This window comes from Gorilla gorilla, chromosome 13 (assembly GCF_029281585.2).
Source record: "Gorilla gorilla gorilla isolate KB3781 chromosome 13, NHGRI_mGorGor1-v2.1_pri, whole genome shotgun sequence".
NCBI classification, from domain to species: Eukaryota; Metazoa; Chordata; class Mammalia; order Primates; family Hominidae; genus Gorilla; species Gorilla gorilla.
The window spans coordinates 60,787,980-60,812,388 of NC_073237.2; the positions used below are offsets into that span (position 1 = coordinate 60,787,980).

Here is a 24,409-nt window from a genome sequence, read left to right on the forward strand (position 1 = left end):
TCCACTTGCCTTGGCCTCCCAAAGTGCTGGGATTACAGGCATGAGCCACCGTGCCCGGCCTAGAGGTTGTTTTTAAAGGCTGATTTTAAAGACAGTGAACACTCCCACAGAAAATTTCATCATCACTGCATATATGAGGTTATGAAATAATAAAGCAGTAAGTCAAGAAATTGTATTGCTTAGAACTTAAGCATTGTGTCACATCTTGAAATCCCAGAAAGACAAATATAACTGATTATAAATCAACAGTGTAATAGATTTCATGGAGAAGGTTGTGACATATTCACAAAAGAAATGAGCCGATGAGTGAACTTCATGTTATTCTGATGTTATCATCAGCAGTCATAATCAGGAATAATTTTCCATATCAGCCATGATGTTATTAATGCTTACACAGTACCAGGGATTGATGATTAGATTTGGAGAAGTCCTTAATTACTCTCATATACTTAATTACTACAAAATCACCCCAAGAACAGTTTTACATAAGTAGTACTTGAGAAATTCAGACTGTGTTCTAATTCTAAAAAACAAAAGTTAATTTTAGGTGTATACGCAGAGTGCAGTGAGCATTTCAACATGCTGAGTTTTGTGGAAGGGGTGTGAGATGGTCATCTGAACCAGAAAAGGTGTTGGAATGATTATGGAAATGACTGAACTGTGAATAATCTACATATATAACTAAGCATCCACACACACAAGCATGAGTGCATGTGCACCCACACAGATTAAACTCACCATATTAATGTGCTATGTTTGATCAACATGAGTATTAAAAGATTGAATCAACTATTGCTAAATTTTAAGTCTCAGGACAGGGACTACATTGTCCCACAATATTCTGCACACTGTAAGTGCTTAATAACTGCTCATTAAATAAATACGAATGAACAGAAAGAAAAGACAAGAATAAAGGGATTTTTGCTTATGGCTTCTTAGACTGATTGGCAGAGCCAGCCCTTGGCAAAATTGTGACTTACAGACAAGTTTATCTGGGCCCCTCTTTTCTCTGGGCACTTCCTGCCTGTTTCTCTGCCCCCTCTTTATTTTATTTTTATTTATTTATGTATTTATTTAATTTTATTTTTTCTGAAACAGAGTCTCATTCTGTCGCCCAGGCTGGAGTACAGAGGCGCGATCTCGGCTCACTGCAACCTCTGCCTCCTGGGCTCAAGTGATTCTCCTGCTTCAGCCTCCCGAGTACCTGAGATTACAGGCGCTTGCCACGCGCCTGGCTAATTTTTATATTTTTAGTAGAGACACGGTTTTGCCATGTTGGCCAGACTGGTCTTGAACTCCTGACTTCAGGTGATCCCCCTGCCTCAGCCTCCCAAAGTGCTGGGATTACAGCCATGAGCCACCTCGCCAGGCCCTGCCCCCATCTTTAAATACCCAGTGCTTACCATCTGCCTGAGACCTCTTCCCAGAGGAAATAGGATGAACTAACAATTCACTTACACATTGAGGTAAACTTAATATATTACTGCTTCTCGTGAGTATCCACATAATAAAAGAGGATACTGAGACACAGCTGGTACTGAGTGTGTAGTAGTAAAGTTCTGGGCCATGGCAGCCCTGTGGAAGAGGGATTGTGAGGAATTCACAGTGCCCATAGATACCAGTCCTTTGCTTAAGAAAACATTTTCAGTTTGGAGGCAGGAAGATGGCAGTTACTAACTGGAATCCTATGAGCAGGTCATGCAATGCCCTGATTCTGAGGTTCTCAAGTTTAATAGATGATACTGACACCCCTGTTTCAGACTTGGCACAAGAATGAGAGGAACGCCTGGACTACAGTAGATGCTCACGTCATTGCAGCTGTTATTGTTATTTTTCTACTGTGTATCAGATACCTGGTGCTCTGAGCAAGTCCAGAGCAACCTCCCAGGTGAGACTGTGGAAGAGCTTAAGTACCATGCCCTAACTCATATAACTAGTGAGTATCAGAGGTGGTTTTATAAACCCAGTCTGACCCCAAAGCCCACAATCATACTTTGTGGTGGTGCCTACTGATACAGTATTATGGAAATTTTTAGTTACTTGGGAATTGCTTTTGCTTGAAGGTTAAGTACGGAACCATAAATATGCGGTTCCTTATAGGGTTAACATTCTGCTGTCAGTAGAGGTGCTGTGATTTGCAAGATGAAGTCATTTCCCACCAACTGCTTGACTGCATGTCTTTGGACACTGATAGCTGAAAAATCACTTTTTTCTGTGTCAGGCAGTGTAGTGAATGCCTGTCATGCCCTTGCTCACTAATCCTCCATAACAACACTATAAAGAAGGCATTGTTTACTCCCATTTTACAGGTGGGGAATCTAAATCACTGTGGTGCCCAGAATTTTTAAATCTTGAAACAGTGGAGCTGGAAATTGCACCCAGGACCATCTGACTCCAGAGTTGTGCTTTTAGCCATTCTGCAATGCTGCTATTAAGCCTTTGATTGGGGGCTGTCCGCATGAGGAGGGGAGAGCTCTCTATCTAACGGCTCCCAATGGGATTACCCCACTGTGTGTGTGTGTGGGTGTGTATGTGGGTGTGTGTGTGCGTGCGTGTGCACACACATGTGTATGTGTACATGCCCTTATGCACTGTGCTTGCTCAAGTATGGGTATGCTGGGGGAAACTTTGGAAACCTAATTACTATTATAAATCAACAAACCTGGGTTCCTGGGCTTTTAGCACAGTCCTTACATACAATTTACAAATTCTTACTGACTTTTTATATTATAAAAGAAAAATTTTACGTGTTCAGTTTTTTAAAGTCCTTACAGTACTGAAACTTATAGTTTAAGTCCCCTCCCAGCCTTATGTTTGCCCCAATTCCACTGCTCAAAGGTAATGACTATTAAAAGATTGGCAAGTATTCTTTTAGACCTTTTTAAATGCTCATAGAAGGAGACGTATCTGTGTCTATGTATATGCCCATATGCCCTGTTATAAAAATGGCCTCACGTTCTGCACCTCACATTCTATATTTTGTTTTATGACTTGATTTTTTTAAACTTAGTAAAATATATGCTTTTGCTTTCCAGGTCATTGCATATAGAGTCTTCTTAATTGTACAGCTCTCATAAGAATAGGTCATCATTTTTTAAATCATTCCCTTATTGATGAACATTTTTTTCATTTTTTACTTTTTCTAGCAATTCTGTTAAATCTCTTCATATATATATGCATGTTTATATAAACACTCCTGTACACATATATATATATATCTTTGCACAGTTTCTTAGGAAATATTTCTAAAAGAGAAAATGCTGGATTACTGAGTTGCACATTTTAAAGTTGGATAGGTATTGAAACATACTCTTTTAGGAAGGCTATACTAATTTAGACTCTCATCAGCGGCACATCACGGGCCCATTTCCTCACACTGAATGTTAGTATTTTGACGATTTGTAAAGCAAAGATTGGTGACTTGTTTTAATTTTTCCTTTAGCTAGTAATGTAATTGAGCATCTTTTTATATTTTCATTGAACACTTAAAGACAGTATTAATAGTAACAGGGATTAAATAACAAGAGCTATGACCTGGGTTTTTACATTATTTAAGTATCTTTCACCCTGTCAGTCAAGCTGTGTCATTTGCAGCAAGACAGTTTGTTTTCCTGATTGGAACTCAGAAATTTATTGATGAGAAAGAAATATCCAAAAAAATCCCTTATATCATTGACCATCATGACTTCGTCAGTCAACTTAAAAATGCCTATAGAAAGTGTTTAATTAATATTATTATAGACTTAGCACTTTTTCTTTCTTTGGGGGAAGTAATGACATCTTTCTAGAAGCAAATGTTCTTATACCTGAAACTCATGAAGTTGGCCTCTAATGAAGGGAACTCTTAAAATGAATTAATTATTTTTCTGATAACACTATTCTAGGTGTTCCTCTGTTGGACTCTTCAGGGCTAAACATGTTAATGACAATCTATGTCTTATATTTCTTATATTTTAAACTGTAATTACCCTTATAAATATGGTAAACAATTGATGGTTTAGAAGAAGAAAAAAATGTAACAGCTGTAGATGGAGCTTCCTTAAAATACATCAGTAAACATCTGGGTTGCTGGTAGCGAGGCCACTCTCTTCATAAAACAGAACAACAAAAACAATAGAATACTAGAACTGGCTTGATCTGTCCCCATTCACAGCCTCTGAGCTCAGCAACATGTTACAAAACAATCCCAATTCCCTTAGAATTTCTTGTTGGTTTACCTAGAATTGTGAGTGCTCTTTCTGATTACAGGAATTTCCCCTCTCTAATCAGATTGTTCAGACTAAACTCTTTATTTCATTCTTTCGTGAGGTCTTTGAGAACTAGACCTTACAAGATGTAAGTCTATTGAAATAAAAACATTTTGGTATTTTTTCTAGATCACTTAAGTATGACTACTGAACCCTCCCTTCTTACGTTCATCACCAAACCCAACCTCATCTCACACATCCCAAAATAAGTTCTTAAATTTCCTTGCCATTGTGACAAAATCATTCAGGGAATCTGAATTGGCCAAATAATTACCCAAGGTTCTTTGCATCTGTGGATCTGGGCTGATGCGGTATTTTTGTCAATACCAGTGAGGTCAGTGGCAGTACCTACATTCATATATCAATATATGTTTTATAAATCACTCTTACATACATAATTTTTATCAGTGCCTAGTAACTGTGGGTATATAGAAATTGCCCAATAAATACTTGTTGGATGAATGCCTGACAAGATATAAAGGCAGGCTTCCTGGTAGCCAGATGGAGATAACAGAGATCCCGGGATCCAGTGATGTATGTCAGGTTTCCCAAATACAACATCCACTTTCCTATCTCAAAGCCACTTATATAGGTTTCTGTACTCTTACTTCAAGCCCAAATGTAATCTTAACATCATGTTCTAGAGAGTAGGTTTTGGGGAAGCCTAACCATATATAATAGAGACTCAGCTATGAAGCAGAGGTTCGGAGGGAAAAATAATTGAGTCATTGGATCACTGGCAAGGATGAGGTAGGGGCCCACTTTTAGATTAGAGTGCTGGAAATTTGTGTAATAACAGACTCGGATTCGAAGAAGCAAAAAATCACCTAGTTAGTAAAGCGGATGTAATGTGGGAGTTTGGTTACAGCTGGACAACAGAAGTCTAAGCCACAAGATCAGTATGGGACCAACAGTGAGACCAAGACTTCTGAGTCATTCAAATTAGGTCCCATGATTTCACCTTGACCAAGAACTGACATGTGAGAGACAGGCATTGGGAGAGAGAGCCAGGCAAGTCATCTGGATCCATATCTACTGAGAGTGTAATTCAAGGCCCTTTTGGAACAATCATCACCACCTTATCCCCAAGAGCCCCATCTACCAGCAGAAAGGGCTGGGAGCCTGCCCAAGGGGAAGAGATGCCTATGGGAAGAACTCCCTCTCTCCATTTCAAATGAAATTAGAGCCATTCTGTTGTTGTTTTAAATTGGTATTTCACTTGGAAAACTTTCAGATGTTTGTAAATCACCTAAAGATGTTCTCTTAGAGCCTCTCAAACTTTTAAGAAATACCTTATTAAATATACAGAATTCCAGGCACTTCTTCCAGAGTCGGCCGTAGAGCTCAGGAATGTGCATGTTCAACACACATGCCAAGGTGGAGCTGATGCCCCCCAACCCTGGTAAGAATCATTGGCCTAGACACCAAGTGTAGGGCTCAATGCCCTCTCACCATGGCTCCCCAGTCAGAGATAACCCAAAGGAAGCAATTTGCTTGTGACTCAAGAGGTTAAGACTCTCTAGCTTCCTCCTCCCTTTATCTCTTGGGGAAGTCTTTTTGAGACAGAGTCTTGCTTTGACCCCCAGGCTAGACTGCAGTGGTGTGATCTAAGCTCACTGCAACCTCCACCTCCCAGGTTCAAGCAGTTCTCCTGCGTCAGCCTGCCGAGTAGCTGGGATTACAGGCACCCACCACCATACCAGACTAATTTTTGTAGTTTTAGTAGAGACAGGGTTTCACCATCTTGGCCAGGCTGGTCTCAAACTCATGACCTCGTGATCCACCCATCTCGGCCTCCCAACATGCTGGGATTACAGATGTGAGCCACCGCACCCAGCTGGGGAAGTCTTTTAAAAAGCTATAGAACCAGGCTGGCTCACATAGATTTCAGGGGAGGCTGAAGGGAATTGAGATGCAGCAGCACTTCCTTTTAGTAATCCATGAAATCTCTGTCTGGAATCTTCTCTGCTGGATCTTTCTTACAGCAAAGCTTAGTTGGAAAGACAAGGGCATTTAAAATTAAATCTTCATTCTTTACCATGCTTCCCTTGTTTTAGGTCCAAGTAGCCCTGGTCAAAAGATTGCTTGTGAGTTTATGGGAAAATGACTGATAGAACCATGGGCAGATTTACCTTTCTACTCAGAGAAGGGAGGATGACAGGTAACACCAGGCTTATAATGAGACAGCGGGAGCTAGAATTTTTAGTGGGTTTTACTGTTGGCAAAATACTTTCGTGTTTATTATTTCAGTTGATCCTTGCAGCCACCCAGTAGGGATACATATATACTAGCAACCAGTGGTCCCTCTCATAGAAAAATTCCCAACTCTTTCTTATCAACCTTGGCAAAGTGTTTGCTCCACACTGCATCAGATACAGAATATCCAAATCCTCCACCCTTCGTTCTGATCCTTACTTGTATCCAGGAATTTTGAGTTATAGGGAGTAGCTGGCAGGTGATGGAATGTGGGTGGCTACTAATGGGCAACTGGGCACTGAATCCTTTGTTCCCTGTGCTGCTTCTCCTTCCCACGTTGAGGATTCTGATGCCATGTGAGTGTTACTATCTCTTTTTATAAATAGGGATCATAGGCTCAGAGAGGCTAGAGTTCCCTCAAAGCCGCACAGCTAGTACATGGCAGAGCTGGCTTTCAGATCCATCTCGGACCCTCAGGAGTTCTTGGCTTTGAGAATCTCTATTTTATGTATTTTCCAAATGTGCATTATCACCATCAGGACTCACTGAACCATTTTGCTATAACTGTATATATCCACACATGGCAATTACTGAGACACACTGCAATTAGTTTACTTTGGCAGCTTATCATTTTGAGAATTTGGAAGCCATAGGCCACCACGCGCTAGGGTTTTGGGTGGTTTGGGGATATTCAAATGAAAATTGATTACATCTTTTAATCAAGAGTGTTTTAAGCATGCTGCCTTCTCACTCTGTTTTTTCCCCCTATTTCCCTATTGTCCCTTTTTAGCCACCTGCTCTGCCCATTCCCATCCCCTTGTTTGAACCTTTTGCAGATGTGAGTAGCAGAACCTCCTCCTTCTCTGCTACCTAGTCCCTGGAAATGAGTATATAAGTCTAAGGGCCAAAATGTGGTTCACAGTGATAAATGCTGTTTCCAGCTTGCTACAGACCAGATGAGGTGCTGTGAGGGGCACAAGTGGAGAAAGTACCCAGCATGTTCAGAGTGCATCTCGCTGTGGCCTGCAAGTTGGCAGCAAGAGCTATAGATGAAAATGGCCTTGCTTCTTGGAACCACGTGGACTTTTCTAATTAGAAGCCTTCATGCTACAACCCATCTCTCCAAGGACAAAGGGACCAGGCGGTTGCTCCAGTGGTCAACTTTTGAACCACTGTCATGGGTTCCTTCAAAAGAAATGTGCCTAAATGGAATTTGCAGGGTTATTATTTCCATTATCTTCCTCTTTCTTAGTAGAGTAGTTGCTTAAATGTCAGTCGTAAATAGCTCGAGTGCTTTGCAAGCTGGTTCAGTTCTCAGCCCGCAGAAAAATCTGTCTTCCTAACACAGTCTGTGAGCTGTTCCTGCAGCTTCCCCATTTATAGACTCTGTATTAAAATGAAGAGTCAGTTTTTATACCTCTTCCAGGAGGATTGCTTAGTAGAGTCCTACCTCAGATGAAGACCTGGATGGTACTGATGGCCAAGACAAGCAGCCAAGGCAAAAATGATAACCAAATTGTGGCAATTTCACTTTTAAGAGCAGTATGATTTTATACTTAATGGTAGTAGGTTGTGTAATAAAAATTGCTTAAGAACTGCTTATGTGTTACACAGAACCTCTACATATTTCTAAGCTTATTTCATGGTTACACAGTTGAACTTAAGGCCTACTATGTGCCAGAGAATGCACCAAATGCTTTTATAAACACTGTTATACATAATATTTTCCACAACCCTATAAAATTTCAAAGAAAATGAGGCTCGAGAAAAAATCATTCATCCAAAGACACACAATTCGTTAATGGGTCATCTGGGATTCAGACACAAATCCAAGTTGTTAATGCAATGGATGGAAATAGGGGCTAAATCAGAAAATTGGCCATGAGAAATTTCTGAAATGTCTCTGTTTCTACACTTGAGGGTTTGTAGAATTTTTCAGTGATTAGGTGATTTGATCAATTTTACTAATTAATTAAATACTTTTCTCCCTAATGAGAATATTTGCACTTTCCAAAATGTTGATGCAGTCTGGGTAACTTTGCCTGCAACCTGGCAGTGAGAAACCTCAACAAAAGTGGCAAGATTGTATTTAAATTGATTTGGTCATGAGCCTGAGCCCCAGTAATCTGACATGAACTATGTCCTTGAATAGATAAAAATTTGAGTCCTGGTTCTGAAACATGGTAGCTATGAGGATTTGGATAAATTCAGTTATTTTAACTTCTCCCCCCTTTTTTTTTGGCTGTAAACTGGGGACAATATTACTTAACCAAAAAGTTGTTTTAATGATGAAGATTTTCTATGTAAAACACCTGGGGCAATGCCTGTCTCTGAGTAAATATTAGTTCCTTTCCTTCCTTATGACAGAATTCTGAGTGGTTGGTATAACACTAACCAAAATATTTTTCCAAAATGCCAAAGCAAGGAACCCACCAGTAAGAAAGCTCTGGACTTGGTAGGAGATTGTGTGATTGCTGTTTTCATTCTGCTGCCCATTTGTTTTAATACAAAGGCTCCATCCACAAATAATTCCAAATATCTAGATATTTAGAAATATTAGAATGGTTGGATGAATTTTGCACTTTTATTGACATGATATCATATAAACAAAGTATTGGTTATAAAGGCAAGGCAGTCAACATTTCCTCTGCTTCCATCTCATTGTCTAAAATGGGAACATTTGTTTGAAGTACCTGCTTACAGGACAAAAATGTCAGAAGGCTACTTAAGAAGAAATTTTTATGGTATTCTAATAGTAAGGTACCATGTAGGTAGTGAGTGTATGATTCCCTGGGCCTTTCTCTGAATTCAAAGTTTCAATGTATAGAATTAGGCTGAGTAGATGCGACCCCAAAGACTATATTCTTATGCCCTCTAGGAGCTTCTTCAGAAACGTATCTGTGTGTTCTTTTTTTCTCATTGGGTCTGTCACGGATTACAGAAGGTTTTCCAAGGCAGCAGGTCAAGGGTCCCCAGAGAGCAAGGGCTCCACAAATATCCCGAGTGTTGGAGAAGAAATGAAGGGAGCCAAGGGGAGTGAGGACATTTGTCTTCTTTCTCCTCTGTCCCTTTTCTTTTCCTTTCCCATCAAAATTTGTATTTTCAGAGACCGTTTAGTGTAGTTGGTTGGGGGAATTCATAACTGCCATTAGTGATTGAGAGCTTTAACCTGGACAGGGAGTGTTTGAATCCCTGGGAAGCACCTAACTGACCCAAGTAAACCTCCCACTCCTAGGCTGCGTGGAAGTGTATTTTTAGCAGGGATTCTTCTTATACTTGCTGTTGTCTTTGTCATCTGCTTTCCCATGCCCATTCCATTCACCAGGAAGCAGAATCCCTGGATTCAGCAAACCTTCCTTTATTCTACCCTCTGACTTTGCACTCCAAGGCTAAGTGAAACCAAAGAATCTTCTCAGCAGGAAGAAAGTGTGGGTTGGCCAGGGATGAGCCAGTCCCACAGAGAGCTGAGGACTGTAGGTCTCTCTTAAGTACTGGGGTGTATGGAAAGAAGAAAGATATCACATCAGTAAAAGGCCTGTATTTTAATTCTTATTAAAGTAACTAAGATTTCCTTACATTTATTCAGTCAACAAATACATACTGAATGCTTACTACATGCCAGGTACTAGTCTTAGTGCTATGGATACAATAATTAACAAACTGGACAAGGTGTCTGCCTTCATGGAATACATATTTTGGTGGGGAAGGCATATAATACAGAGATACATGCCCACCCATTTAATAGACTATTTCAGAGCAGTTTTGGGTTCACAGAAAAATGTAGTGGAAAGTGCAGGGAGTTCCCATACACCCTCCTCCCCCAACCCCCTCCACACACAATCTCTCCCACTACCAACATACCACACCAGAGTGGTGCATTTGTTACAATCAGTAAACCTACAGTGACACATCAGTTTCACTCAAAGTCCATAGCTGATATTAGGGGTCACTCTTGTACAGCCTATGACTTTTAACAAATGTATAATGGCATCTATCCACCATAGTAGCATCATACGGAATAGCTTCGCTACCTCTGTGCTCATCCTTCCCTCCCCCCAACCTGTGGAAACCACGGACTTATACCGTCTCTATAGTTTTGCCTTTTCCAGAATGTTGTATAGTTGGAGTCATGCAGTATGTAGCCTTTTCAGATTGGCTTCTTTCACTTAGCAATATGCATTTAAATTGAAATTCCCTCCATGTCTTTTCATGGCTTAATAGGTCATTTATTTTTAGTGCTGAATAATATTCCATTGCCTGCATGTACTGCAGTTTATTTATTCGTTTGCCTACTGAAGGAAATCTCGGTTGCTTCCAAATTTTGGCAGTGATGAATAATGCTACTATAAACATCCATGTACAGGGATTTGTATGGACATAAGTTTTCCAGCCCTTTGGGTAAATACAAGAGGACACAATTGCTGAATCCTATGGTAAGCATATGTTTAGTTTTGCAAGATACTGCCAACCTGTCTTCTAAAGTGGCTGTACCATTTTGCAATGAAAGAGAGTTCCCATCGCTCCACATCCTTGCCAGCATTTGGTGTTATCACTGGTTTCAGTTTTCACCATTATAATAGGTGTGTAACCAAAGATGCTCCAATTCGTCTTAGTAGTATGAAGGGCCTTATGTGGTGCAAGTCACTGCTTCTTGAAAATAGCAACCTTTTCAGACCTGTCGTAGGTCAGTGCCTTTGGTTACAGTGGATGTGACATATGAGACTTGGTGACCCTGAAGTGGATTGAGCAACAATATCCTTATTCTGTGGGAATATTCCAACTTGTAAAGCAGCCCAGAGGCATAGGGTGAATTCTTTTCCAGGTGACCAGAACTTCTAGACTTGCACATTAGGCTGGGGTCCTCCAGATCCAGATCCAGGATTGTTGTCCTTCATTTGCTCTGGCTTAACTAACAAGCAGAATGCTGAGATTGTCCTTTAACATAGGGTCACAGCGAGGAAGAAGACGACGAACAGCAGAAGTATGGAAGGGGATGGTGGTGAGCGGTGGTGAGATGTTGGCAGTTGGCTGTGGAAGTGTGGAGCCACTAGTATTTGGGGGAAACAGCAACCCAGGTGTGGCCATCAGCATATGGCTCTTGTCTTGCTGGGTCTTAGGGGATACCACCACTGTCCCTAAACCAAGGAGCGAGTTGCCCTAGGGGCTTCACTGGTTTTGTACCATCTTTTCCTCTTTTCTTTCCCTGGACTTGGTTTATGGGAAGTATTCAAAGGTGGTAGGCCAAGGGCCCCAGAAGAGTAGGGGAATCCACAAAGAGCCATGGAGTGCTGGAAAAGAAGAAATCCGAAGGCAAAGGAGAGTGGGGTCATGCATCTTCTGTGTCGCTGTCCTTGGGGTCCTGGTTTGAGTCCACCCATTCATCATTTAGCTTCTTCATGTCCCTGCATATGCAGCCACCATATGACTGGGGCCAAAATCGCTACACTTCCTAAAGTAGTAACCCACAAAATTATAGTCTCTGCGGAAAAATAATTAGAGCTGTAAAGCTCATAAATATACATCCTTCCTTCCACTTGGCTAGCAAACAGCCATACGACCAAGAAACTGAGGGGCTGCCAACTCTGCCTCTGCCGCTGATATCTGCTTATTCTTCTACCCAGGCACAAACTGCTTAGCACCAACGGCAGGAAATCTGCTCTGCCAGGGCTGGTTCTCAGCAGAGCGGTGGGGTGGCCTCCTGACTATACCTGCCATCAGCAGACAGGGCCAAACAAAGGGAACCACAGTCAAAACTTCCTTATTTGTTCCTTTTCATTCTTCCTATGTTGAATGCATTCCGGAAAAGAGAATTACATCTCTATGTATCCCGTAAAGAAAATTTTCTTTCTATTGTAATATGTAGTATGAAATTATGTTACTTGATTTCTCATTTATATGTTTGTCTGTCTTTCTCACTAAAATGCAGGCTCCAAAAAGGCATGGAGTGTGATTTATTTACCACTATATCCCCAACACTTGAATAAGTGCTTAGTGAATAGTTGTCAAGTAAATGAAAGCATAGAAATTGAAATGCTTATGTTATTAGAAGAATAGAAAAAGAAAAAAGTAACAGTTATAGGGTGTGAACTGTGTGTCAGGCACATGCCCAACACTTTACATTGGATGGTCTCTGTTAATCCTCTTTAGTCTTTGTGATTACAAGTAGATACTGTTAACACCCTCATTTTGCTAAATTACAATGATTGCAGCAAAGGCAAGCACACACATTAGTCACTGTTTCTTCTGAAAAGTCAAACAATAGATGACTCCTGAGATTTGGGTAGTGGCTGAAAAATTATAGCACTTGGTCTGGATCCCTGAATTGATACAGTCTGCATCACATGGAGTTAAAGGGTTTTCCCATCTGACATATCAAGGGGTCTTGGAACACCCAGCATTGTTTCCAAGGAGTCTCCTAGAGGATCCTGCCAAGGCTGATTAGGTCACACTCTGGAGGGGGAAATTCTGGGGAACCTTCCTGATGTTTTTGAGGGGTTCCTATTGTCATATGTGGACCTTCTGGACCTATGAGTTGTCATCATGGTCCAGTCTGAGCCTACTGCAGGGAAGGGGCTGTCTCGATTCTGAGTGTTGTCCATGTAGCACTTTTCCTAGTGCCCACAGTTTGGTGGTGGTTCCCCAGCCTCTCTGTAAAGGAAAACAAGCATTTTGTTTTGCAAGGCCATCTGCTGCATAAACAAACCTACCAAGTACACAGATCATGACTTATCCCTTTGACGAGGTGTAGGCTGATGGTATTAATCACCATCCATGTTCCTCAACAGTTGGCTAGAGCCTTCTGTGTTGACACTCCACCATCATATGGTAGGATAAATGGAGACCCACAAGGGCACATCACCACCCTGGTGCGCATGGAGAGCTAGGCCTGCAATCTAAAGTGAAGAAAGTGGGTGACACATTTCTTTCTTCTGCTGCTGCTTCCAGAAGGGAACATAATACCTCTAGGAGGGTTGGAGTGCCCTGGCAGTTTAGCCTAAAACATTCCTCAGCTTCTTGAGGGGTTGGGAGTTGAGGGACCATTCTTTACTTATTAATGTATTTATATTCTGGTTCCTTCCACAAAGATTGAAGTGGCAAATTTGCAAGGAAAAGATAGATGTATTAAAAAATCAAATATACTTTCTATCTTGAAGGCCAGGAGCCTAAGATTATTCATGTTGCTTTATTTGAACTTGGGGTGGGTCATGTGTTTTTCTTTCTAGAATTTAATTTGAAATACTCTTGAAACAAAGTTGGCTAGACCTGGGAATTCAGATTGCCCTAGAGCTGTGCTGTCAGGTACAATAGCCATGAGTGGCTATTTAAATTTGAATTAATTAAAATTCAATAAAATTTAAAAGTCAGTTCTTCAGTCACACTAGCCACATTTCAAAGATGTAATAACCACATGTAGCTACTGTATTGGACAGCACAGATAAAGAGCATTTTCATCATCATGGAAAGTTCTCTTGAACAGCATGGCCCTAGAGGGTATCCTTCTATTATCATATTTACTCATGTAATTCCTTTCTCCTCTAACCTTCCCCACTCCCTTTCTAGTTTGGAAAGGAAATCCAAAGCTTCATGGGGCTGCTTTATCATCATTAGCAAAAGGGACCGTGAACTCTTTAATCTGTCATCACAGAGAAACTAGTGACTCCGTGACTAAAAGAAAAAGAAAAAGCCTTCTAAGAATGAATGAATGTGAAGAAACTCATGCATGATATTAGAGGCAAAAACAGAAGATAAATGTATAAAACATTTCAGTTTTGTGGGTATATAGCTGGCCATTTCTGAATCGTGGAAATAAAAAATAATTTTTGCCTTCTTTGTTTATACTAGTCTGCATTTTCTAGTTTATAATTAGCCTCAAATATTCTTATAAATAGAACAAGTTTGTTTTTAGCAGGGGGAAAAAAAACTTCCCAAAACTGAGAGGAGGAGGAATGATTCTCCTTGAACTTTGGGAACTGCAGTTTAGGTAGAATACATTTATCTGCAGGTTCCTCCCCTCCTCCATTCTTGAAGGCAAAATAACTTTTAAAGTAGAGGGGTGATTCTGAAATTAAATGTATAATAACAACTAACATTTATTGCCAACTTACATTTATATGTATGTTCTTATGCTATTATAAACGCATGTGTTCTCACTCCAGCTATATTATCAATCCTCAAAGACAAGGATGATATCTTACATTTCTTTGGTTTCGGCAATAGCACCCTAACCAGCACTTGATAGCCACTATTGAATGATGGACAGATTGGCTGACCTTGCCACCACTCTCAGGTTTTATGCCCACAAAATGTGTTAACATCTTGCCTCATTTTGCTTTGGGTCCGAGAAGTAGTGTTCTTTCCAAATTTGCTACGTGAAATCCAACCGCTGGAATACAGGAGCCATTCATCAGAAAATGAGTTAGGCCTTCTCTGGATTTGTGTGTGGCAAGACCCTAACGGAATTTTTAAAAAATTGTTGGTTTGTGAAAATAGCGCTGGGAAGAGAATATGTGAAAACTCTTTGAGTAACCACAACCATCCACACCAGTGTATTTGGCATCTCTAGTAACTGGCTACTTGGAGGGAGAGATTTAATAAAGAGGATTTTCTTTTCTTGAGTTGGCTGTTAGAGTGATAAAACATGCTTGTGGGGCCATTCTGGTTTTGACAGTTTCCTGTGTCAGCCAAGACACCCACAGGCAGGAATTAGAGTCTACTCTGTCCTCCTCGCTCAGATCCAGACTAGGAGATGAAGCCCAGAATGTTGGATTTGATATTTAACTTTTCTAGGTGTATTTTGCCACATCACAAACCTTTTATACTCTCATATATCACAACACTTGAATATAGACTAAAGCATGTGACACTTCTGTTCCCTCTTAGTAAGAGGAGAGAAGATAGGACAGGGTGAATAAATTGGTTTTCATGAAAGGCCAGTGAAAGTCTCTATCATTGTCCCTGAATGATTAATGTCCCTATTTGTGAAGTTGTGGGAGTTTAGTGAAAAAATCTTTTCTTGGAAGGTTGATATTACACTGAGGAGTGCTATCAGGAAATTTATGGGTGACAAATATGAGGACAGTTTGCATAAAGATATAGATAGCAAATATTGTCTATTTTGCTCAGGAGAGATTACATTCTAGTAGACCAACCATGGCGGTTTATGCTAACGTTTTCCTCCTGATGATACTGCCATATTTGCCTGTGCCTGGCCTCCAGGTATCAAAGTCAAGATCAGTCCAAGGAACTACCGAAACCATACATCTCCACATTCCAGGTTCCCTCAAACCACTCAGACATGTTGCTGTTTGGAGCCCCCAATAGGGTAAATGAAGAAATTAGTCTGTGTGTCAATTGGTGCAGGATTGAGGAGCCATGAGCAAGAAGAGGTATATAGCTCAGGTCTTCAAAAGGCCAAAACTGTTGAAGATTCCACCTAGGAACAGGGCGTGTGCCACACACCTGCTGCTTTGTCCTTTCTTACATTGGTTATTGTTAAATAACTTACTTGTTCTTTTTGGAAATTTTATTCCCCTCAAACTTTTATTTTTAAGAAATACATTGTCATTATAAAATAATTTTATTTTTTATTTAGCAAACATATATACCATGTAATTTATATTATTAAATTATATATTATATAAATGCTAATTATAAAATTGTATAATATGTAAGTATTAACTCATTTAATCTTTATAACTCAGTATGATGTAATTACTATTATTAACCTGATTTTAAAAATTGGAAAACTGAGGCACCAAGAAGCTAAGTAATTTGCCAAGACTACACAGTTGGTAAGTAGTTGAGCTAGGATTTGAACCCCAGGATCCAGAGTACTTGCTCTTCACTATTGCTAAAATTCAGAAAAAATATACAGGCAAAAAAAAAAAATACCCAAAGACAGCTATAGATATGGTAACTTGCCATCTTTATTCTGTAACATAGGCATCCATACAACTGATCCTAGGCTTTGTATTCAATTTTATATCTTGCTTTTTGAAACATGAACCTTATGATGGTCTTTCCATGTTGTTAAAAGCTTATTATAAATATTGTTTTAATACCTATTTAAAATTCCCATCACATAAATGTACCACTGTTTGCTTAGACATTCTCTTATGGTTGGCCATTTTGGCTCTTCAGTTTTCTGTTTTGATCACTAGTGCTGCAATCACTGTCCCTGTGCAGAATTTCTTAATGTTCTTCAGAATATATTTTCAGGATACTTTATCAGAAGTGTGTTTCCTTAATCCAATAGCCTGAACACTTTTAGGGTTCTAGATACAGGTTGTCAAACTGTTTTCCAAAAGGCTTGTACTCTCTTGCAATGTCTACAACATTACATAGAAATGCCTTCTTCATTCACACTTCAGTGTTGAGAATGATTTTTAGAAATCTTTGCGAATGTGATAGGTAGAATGTGACATTTTATCATTGTTTTGATTTGTATTTCTTTGTGGGCTTGAGAGTTTACAGTTTGCTCATATTGGATGATCAATTATATGAGTATTTATAAGTGGTCTGTTTGGGTTCTTTGCCTGCCTGTCTATTGAAACCATGCCTTTGGGCATCAAAAGGAAAAAAGACAATAGCTTTCCATTCTTTCTTCTTCTGGCTTGACATGGAATTTCCTTAGGTATTTTCCTAGTCTATACTAATAACAAGCATTTAATCTTCTTCCAAACCGTATGTGGATTTTTCTGTTGATTCTATATAAAGTGCACTCTAGTCTGCTTATAAAGGATATTATTTTGTTTTCTACTATGAATGTGACCTGTCCATAAATCTGCATTTGATCTTGGATCATAGACTCCTAGAGGGCCAGTATGTATCTTTATGGACGGTTAAGCACACATTCTTTGGCAATATTCACAACAACCACAGAATAGGCCTCCCAGTGTCCCAGCAAGGGTGATCTGAGCAGTTACACAGGCTACATTGTGGGTCCTAATGGGAAATGAGAAGGGTTGAGAGCATAGTAGGTTGGATGTATCAGTTCACCCTGGTTTTACTTAAAGAGAGCTAAGAAGAAACTTAAATAGCACCTTCCCTCTCTTTTGATAGGTGGTTCATTTCTTTAATAAGGGATGAAGCCTTCCAATCTCAAGAAGAGGCAGTTCTAGTAGAGGAAGGCACACAGGAGTAAGGGTCCAAAGTCCATGGGTTTGTTCTGCATTCTCCATTATTTAGTGTTTGTGGAAGAAATCCTGGGGTACTTCCTCTATTAATCCCTTTTTTTCCATCAAAACCAGAATAGTGATATCAATAATAACTGACACTTATAAAGTGCTTTAAAACGTTACAGATGGACTTCCTTATCCAATGACTCACTTAATCTTCACAATAGCCCAGTGAAGTACACAATGACATTCACATTTTACAGTTGAGGAGACAGACACAATGAAATGTAGAGAGTTAACAGCAGAGCCACAACTCTCCCTCCAATAATGTATGTAACTAAGATTTCATTATTATATTTTCAAAAGCATATTATACTCCAAGAAAATAATCTGTTGACTTAAATGTATTATGAGGCAAGGAGAAAGAAGAAAAAAGTAAGCCATCATGAAAGGAGTGGAGGATCATAGAAAAGAACCACATGGGACCCCAAGGAAAACTACACTGAATGGAAAAAAAATTGGAAGGAATAGATGAAATAAGATTATCAAAAGGTTGATGATTATTTTCAAATATTACTCTTTTCTCATATTTTTTCTTTTTTGGAGTTTTGTGTTTTATTTTCTAACAGTTTCATAACATTATTCACTTCCACTTTTTCCATTTACTGCAAAGATCAACAATAGAAATAGTTAAGTACATCCAACTATGGAACACTGTCTACCTAGCCAGGATAATAAGATCTAAATGTGCATGTATTTCTCTATTGGAAAGACAGATAGATGGATGCATTTTTAAGCGGGCCTTTTTAAGAGCATTCTGCAAGATTTTAACCAGTGTGAAAACAGAAGAAAATATAGGATAAAGGAAGTTAAAGAAGATGCATTTAAATGCCGACGGGAGAGTCTAGGGTAGGAACCTCCCCTGAAGGTCAGGCCTTCAATGTCCAGGACTCTTCAGAGAGTCTAGGGAAGGTAAGAAGCCTTCCCACTTCAGATACTAAAGCACATAATAAAAATATTACACACTAACAAGCTTGGAAATCCCTCTAAGGTAGAAGAGCTTCAGCCCAACAGTGCATTCCAAATGTTTGCTTGGAAGATTTTACAGGTGACCTTAAGAGTTAAAGACATTTGTCATATGAAGCCAGGCTGAGTGAGGTTCTAGCTGGGTTGGAATGATCTGTGGAACTTGTGCCCAAAGGAACTTGTGCTCAATGCCATGCTTGCGTTTCAGGATTTTATGGGCAGCTGCAGAAGTTCTGTCCCCCACATTACCCCGATTCCCAGAGAATTGTGCCGCCCGTCAGCTCCTGCAGTGTGGTGCCTTCGTTTGAGGACTGCCTGGTCCCTACATCCATGGGCCAGGCCGGTTTTGATGTTTTCCACAGAGCCTTCTCGACTCACTCGGGCATTACAGGTGTGTTGGTTGTCTGTGACTTAGAAAATCCTGTCAACTGACAGGAGAGACCAGGTGGGCTGCACATGACCGCATCAAATCCTGTTGAATGACCCCTGAAATGTCTCTCATCTTCACCTTCCTCTCCAGCCCTCCTTCAGCCCCTCTTCTTCCACCACCCTGGTGCAGGAGCCATCATGTCTCTCCCAGACTATGGCCATAACCTTCCAGTAAGTCTCCCTGACCTGATTCCTCATCTTCACCATTCTGCCCTCCATACTACCATGAACATTGCCTCCCCAAAATGAAGGATAAAATATGCCTCTTTTCTGCTCAAATGTATTAAATAGTTTCCAATTGCATAGAGAATAAATTCGACTCTCCAGCATGGCATTCAAAGCCCCCATAAGTTAGGCCTGATCCAGCTCTGCACACCTGCCCACACACATTTTTCCCTACATGCTCTTCTTCTGAGCTTTGCCAGCACCCTTGACCCCACATGCCTCTCCCTCTCTGTCTTTGCTCTTTGTTTCCTCCTTCTGGAATGTTCTTTCTCTATTTCTTCATCTGTGAGAATTCCATTCTCTTTTATGACTCAACTTTAACACCACCTCCTTTATGAGGCCACCCCCAGCCTTCCCTAGAACACTTTTCTTTTACTTCTTCTCAGCCTGTCTTTTGTGTGGTCATATTTTAGCCAGCTGCCTGCAAGTCAGCCTCTTCCCTCACTAAGGTCGCTGGAAACAGAGACTCACTATAGGGCCCAGGCTGGTGTGGTTGCCTCCTTAGCCCCCAGTCCTCACTTGGTGAGCTGCATTACTGTAGTGCATTTCCAGTGGGCGTGGCATGGGGCAGGAGTTACTGACTTAACTGTGTTCTTTCTCTTCCAGTGTATGATTTACCTTCAAGTTCCTCGAGCCTCTTTGGGGAGTCTCTCCGCAGCGGGGCTGAAGATGCTACCTTCTTGCAGATCAGCACCGTGGACCGCTGTCCCAGCCAGCTCTCCTCTGTCTACACCGAAGGCTAAAAGCTCTCTTGGCCACTCCTGCACACCCAGGACCTTGATGTTGCTTGCCACCTTTTGTTTTCGTACTCTCACAGACTGCTTGAGGAAGGATGTCAGCCCAATCAGCGGGATCTGCAGAGTTACTGATGTTCTTTCAGAAGGCAGGACTGAGTGGCAGAGCTAGCTTTGCAGGAATCATTACAGTTGCTCCTTTTTCTTTCTGGTTTTCCTGGACTATGTGACCAGGAGGACTGTCTTTTCAAAGGGAATTTAGAGCCTCTCTCTACTGGATACCTGTTACTTCCTGGCTGTCAACCCTTAAAGGACCCCAATGAAATGATGTGCATGTGAAAATGTAGTTTGGGGATGACTCTACCTGAAAACTCCAAACAGGGGAAAAGACCTCAATTACCAGAGGCATAGTGACCTGCCTCACCTAATCCTCACCCTTGCTGCTCCTGATGCAAAGCCAGGCACAACAAGGGAAATCCATGTCCAAAGCATAGTGTGGTCTCAACTCTTAGAAACTCCCTGGGTTTCCCTTTTCTCTTAGCCACATGCTAACCAGTTGCTTCTCAGTGTTTCTTCAATAGAAAAATAAGGTTTTATATGCCAGCAGCCTATCCTTGTTTTTGCATTTTAAAGACTTAGTTATTTATACGTACTTTAAAATGAAAAAAAATGTAAAGGTCTGTTCTTTGGATGGAAATCATTATTATTGTAATCACCCCAGCTATAGACATTTTGCACAGCTGTGGTTCTGCCTGGCCCCACCTCTGGCATGTTAGTTTTGCAGTTAGCAAAGGTTACCTGAGGGAAATGGAGTGGGCACCTCCTGCACCAACAGTCCTGTAGCTGGAACCTTCCTGGGTTGACTGTTTAGTAACTCCACCTCAAAGACTTTCTTCAAAGAAAAATGTTGTTTGACTGGTTTACCCATTGCCTCCACTCTGGTGCTGCACCCAGAGAAGTGCCAGATGTGAGAACTGGGACAGACTGAGTCGTGTGCCAGCTTCCCTTGGAAAACCAAACCTAGTGATGCTTGACTTCCAGTGCTCAGATTTTACTAACATTTTTCAGGATATCCACTCATCTGTCTGTCTCTTCCCTACACTTCTCTCCACCCTCTTTTTGCATCCCTCTTACCCTCTTCCTGACTGTGGTTCAGATATCCCCACCAGCCGCCATTGTCTGATCATCTTGGGAAGGTAGAGGTGACAGTTCTCGAAAAGTCTACAGAAAGAGGCAATTCTTTTTCTGAGTTCCAGTTTGAAGGCCTGGAATTTTCACATAGCACTTGATCAAAAATATCAAGCCTAAATAGGAAGTCATTTTCTGTGACACCTCTACATAGCTATTACAGACCCTAAGTCCTAGGGCATCAGCTATAAAAATTGGCCAGTCCCAAAGACACAGTAAGTTCTAACATTCTGGTACTATCATATTTCAAGTATTTTTTCTCACTTTTTAAAAATGTTTTTCTGAACAAAAGTGAAACAATGCCATTTGTCAAACTGAGATCATTACAGTCTTCAACAAGACAACTAAAACAGCTTGATGTTAGATGGGATTCTGTGACAGTTTGTATACTGACAGGTCCTTCCAGTCTCCCTCCACAGTCCCACAATCGGAAGTATTCTACCTGATTCCAGAGTTCATTCCAACATGCAGTAGAATGAGGTGAATGAAGAACCAAGTGTGGGTTTTGTTTTCACAGTGCACTTGGTCAATCTAGTCTCTCTGAGTAGTGGGCTGTATTCTAAGAAAAGCTTTCATGTAGACGTCAAAGTCTGCAAAAGAGATGAGTTAGCCACTTTACAAAAACCTGCTCTGCTTTACAAAAGATGCACACCAGGCTTCCTTTACAAGTGAACTCCAAGGCTGCTTGTAAAGTACCACCCTTCTTGCAGACTTTGTGGGTCGTGTCACTTGGCCTAAGCAAGTGGCCTAACATATGCATGCTCACAGCTAGTAGCATCCCTCATGCGTCCTTTGTCATACTCTGGAAAGAAAAAAACTCTATCTTCAGAGAAACCATCTATTCATACTTAAATATGGAAGCCTTTACAAGGAACTCAAAATACATTTCATTTCATTTGTACAATGAGAAAAAAGATGAAAAGGCAAGGTTGTTATTGCAGTTGACATTGTCAGCCCTGCCTTTTGGCTTTATGTAATTTAAAATAGAAAGGGGGAAGGAGGACAAAACAGAAGCTCAACTTTAGAAATCATGGACATCACCTCCCTCTTTGAGAGGAGCTGCTTGTGAACCAGGCTCCAGTCTTCCTGTGGCCTCTCACAGTAACCCTGCCCCTTTCTTACCTCACAGGGGCAAGAGGGACTCTAAAGAGGGCGTAAGCAATAGAGGCACCTGCAGCCCTCCTTCCTCAGCAGGAAATCAATGTGGAGCCCCAGAGGGACATTTTATCTCAGAGAGAGCATGCTGGCTGCAGGACCCAGTGCAGCCCTGCTTCCTGCACCGTGGGTCTTTCCTGATAGCTGCAGGCTTGAGATTGCGGCCTCAGGATAGGACACGTTCAGATGCCTTCCAGACTACACACACTATGCTTAGATTCGAGAGTCTTTCCTGACCTTAAAATTTGTCCCTTGCTTACTTTCACACTGCAGAAGATTTATATATACTTTCATCATTTTTGCAGCAGTACAAGTGGAAACTTCAAAAAAATCATTCCTTTTCATGTCCTGGTCTTTTTAAGTCTTGATATGTAACCATTTTCATAAATATCCAAACAGAGATTGTCATTCCCCTTAAAAACAGAAAACACAAAACTAGTGCTTGTGAAAACACACAGCGCAAAGACAATTATCCTATTGCATTAAAAAAAAAAAATCAGTCTGCCTAGAGACATTTCATTGGCTGCATTGTCTTAATTCCCTAACGAAACTGCATCAAAATGTCAGTTGTAATTTAGCCTCTGATCAGCTGCTAAATATTACTTAAATATTTACTGGTCCTGTGGGGTATCTCCCATTACCCATGTCGCCCTCAAATTACATAAGCGATCATAAAATAAGAAGAAAAAAAAGGTCTTTAGTAGATCACAGCAGAGTTACCACTGATAAGAGTGTTGGCTTTGTTCAGTTGTTTCTAAGTTACCAGCCGTCAAGCACAGTAGCACCCTAAAACCAATTTTGAGCAAGGATAAATTCAACTCCCTCATCTGAGAACCTTGACTTTCCAGTTGCCTTGAAGTATTGGAAATAGTAACTCTACATGTTCAATTTAATTATTTGGTATTTTATTTGACTGTCTTGGCCATGTCATTTTATAGAAGCATTTTTAAATAGCACTTTTTGTTAGTGGTGTGGAATTTCTGCGGTTACTTTTTTTTTTTTTTTTTGCAACAGATGAAGCAAAAAAAAAAAAAGCACTCATTGGAGAAATAGTGAGTGTAAAAAGAGATTTATTTTGTACAGACAGCAAAGTATCCTGTGTAATGTTGCTGACATAAAGCACTTTGGGGGAAAAAAGTGGAAATCTGTTTTCCATAAATCACACAGACTTTTGTACATAGTTATATACACTCACGTAGAGAAATGAACTGCATATATCATACTGGATATGGGGCCGATTTTACTCTAGAGGCACATCTGGTGCTTATTGTCATAAATCTTTTAAAGAATTAGGTACACTTTTTTCTATTAATATGTATAGTTTTGTGATTTGTCACAGTTATGTTTCATATAATCATAAGTTATTTTGTCTTGTTCATGAAGTCCTTTTTTTATGTCAAAAGTAAAATGAAGGGATTGTGCACTTGGTACAGAATAAAACTGGAAATAGAGGAGATGCCCTCCTGCCTAAAATCCTCCTTCATCCTGTCGGTTTAAAACACAATGGCAACCATCATTGTTTGTTTGTTTGTTTTGTTTTACCATCAGCCTCTTACATACTGGGAATGGTAATTATAATTAAAGGCAGATGATGCGGGAGGGAATGTTCAAGTCCGGCTTTAAAATGCCGCATTGCTTTGGGCCAGAGCTGTAGCCTGGATTTAATTATAGATATGAGGAGGAAATGGCAGTAAAAATGAATGTCTCCCTGAATCCTTTACATGTTGGGAGTGTCCATAAATAAAACATGAAGTTTTATTTCATCAGATTTAATTAAAGCTTTTATACATGTTTTATTGGTTATTCTATTAATCCGCTTCACAAACCGGATAAATGTGTGCTAGGATTTGGGGTTTATTTGTGCCTTTTCAAAGTAGCGCTACATCATGCTTCAGAAATGCCTCTAGTGCTTGGTACTCCCAGTGCTGGGGTTTCAGCAAGCTGACAGTTGGAGGAGGGGGTCTTTTCAGCCCTGTTTTCCCAAACCCTTCAGAGAAAGACACAAGCATCAGCTTCCCATGAGCTGATGCCCTGATCATATAATCTGATTCCCTGCAGAAAGGGGCAGGTACCATTTCCCTGGTTTCCTCAT

General features: G+C 40.4%; 1 protein-coding gene across 4 annotated transcripts in view; it reads left to right on the forward strand.

The window, feature by feature from the left end:
* Positions 1-24,109, forward strand: part of GLIS3 (GLIS family zinc finger 3) — a 548,502-nt gene extending 524,393 nt beyond the window's left edge. For all 4 annotated transcript variants that reach the window (XM_031014823.3, XM_031014825.3, XM_055350626.2 and 1 more), the window contains 2 exons: positions 18,795-18,977; positions 19,847-24,109. In XM_031014823.3, the coding sequence (XP_030870683.3) occupies positions 18,795-18,977; positions 19,847-19,983 (320 nt within the window). In that variant the 3' untranslated portion in view covers positions 19,984-24,109. The remainder of the gene's footprint in view (positions 1-18,794; positions 18,978-19,846) is intronic.
* Positions 24,110-24,409: the final 300 nt, after the last annotated feature.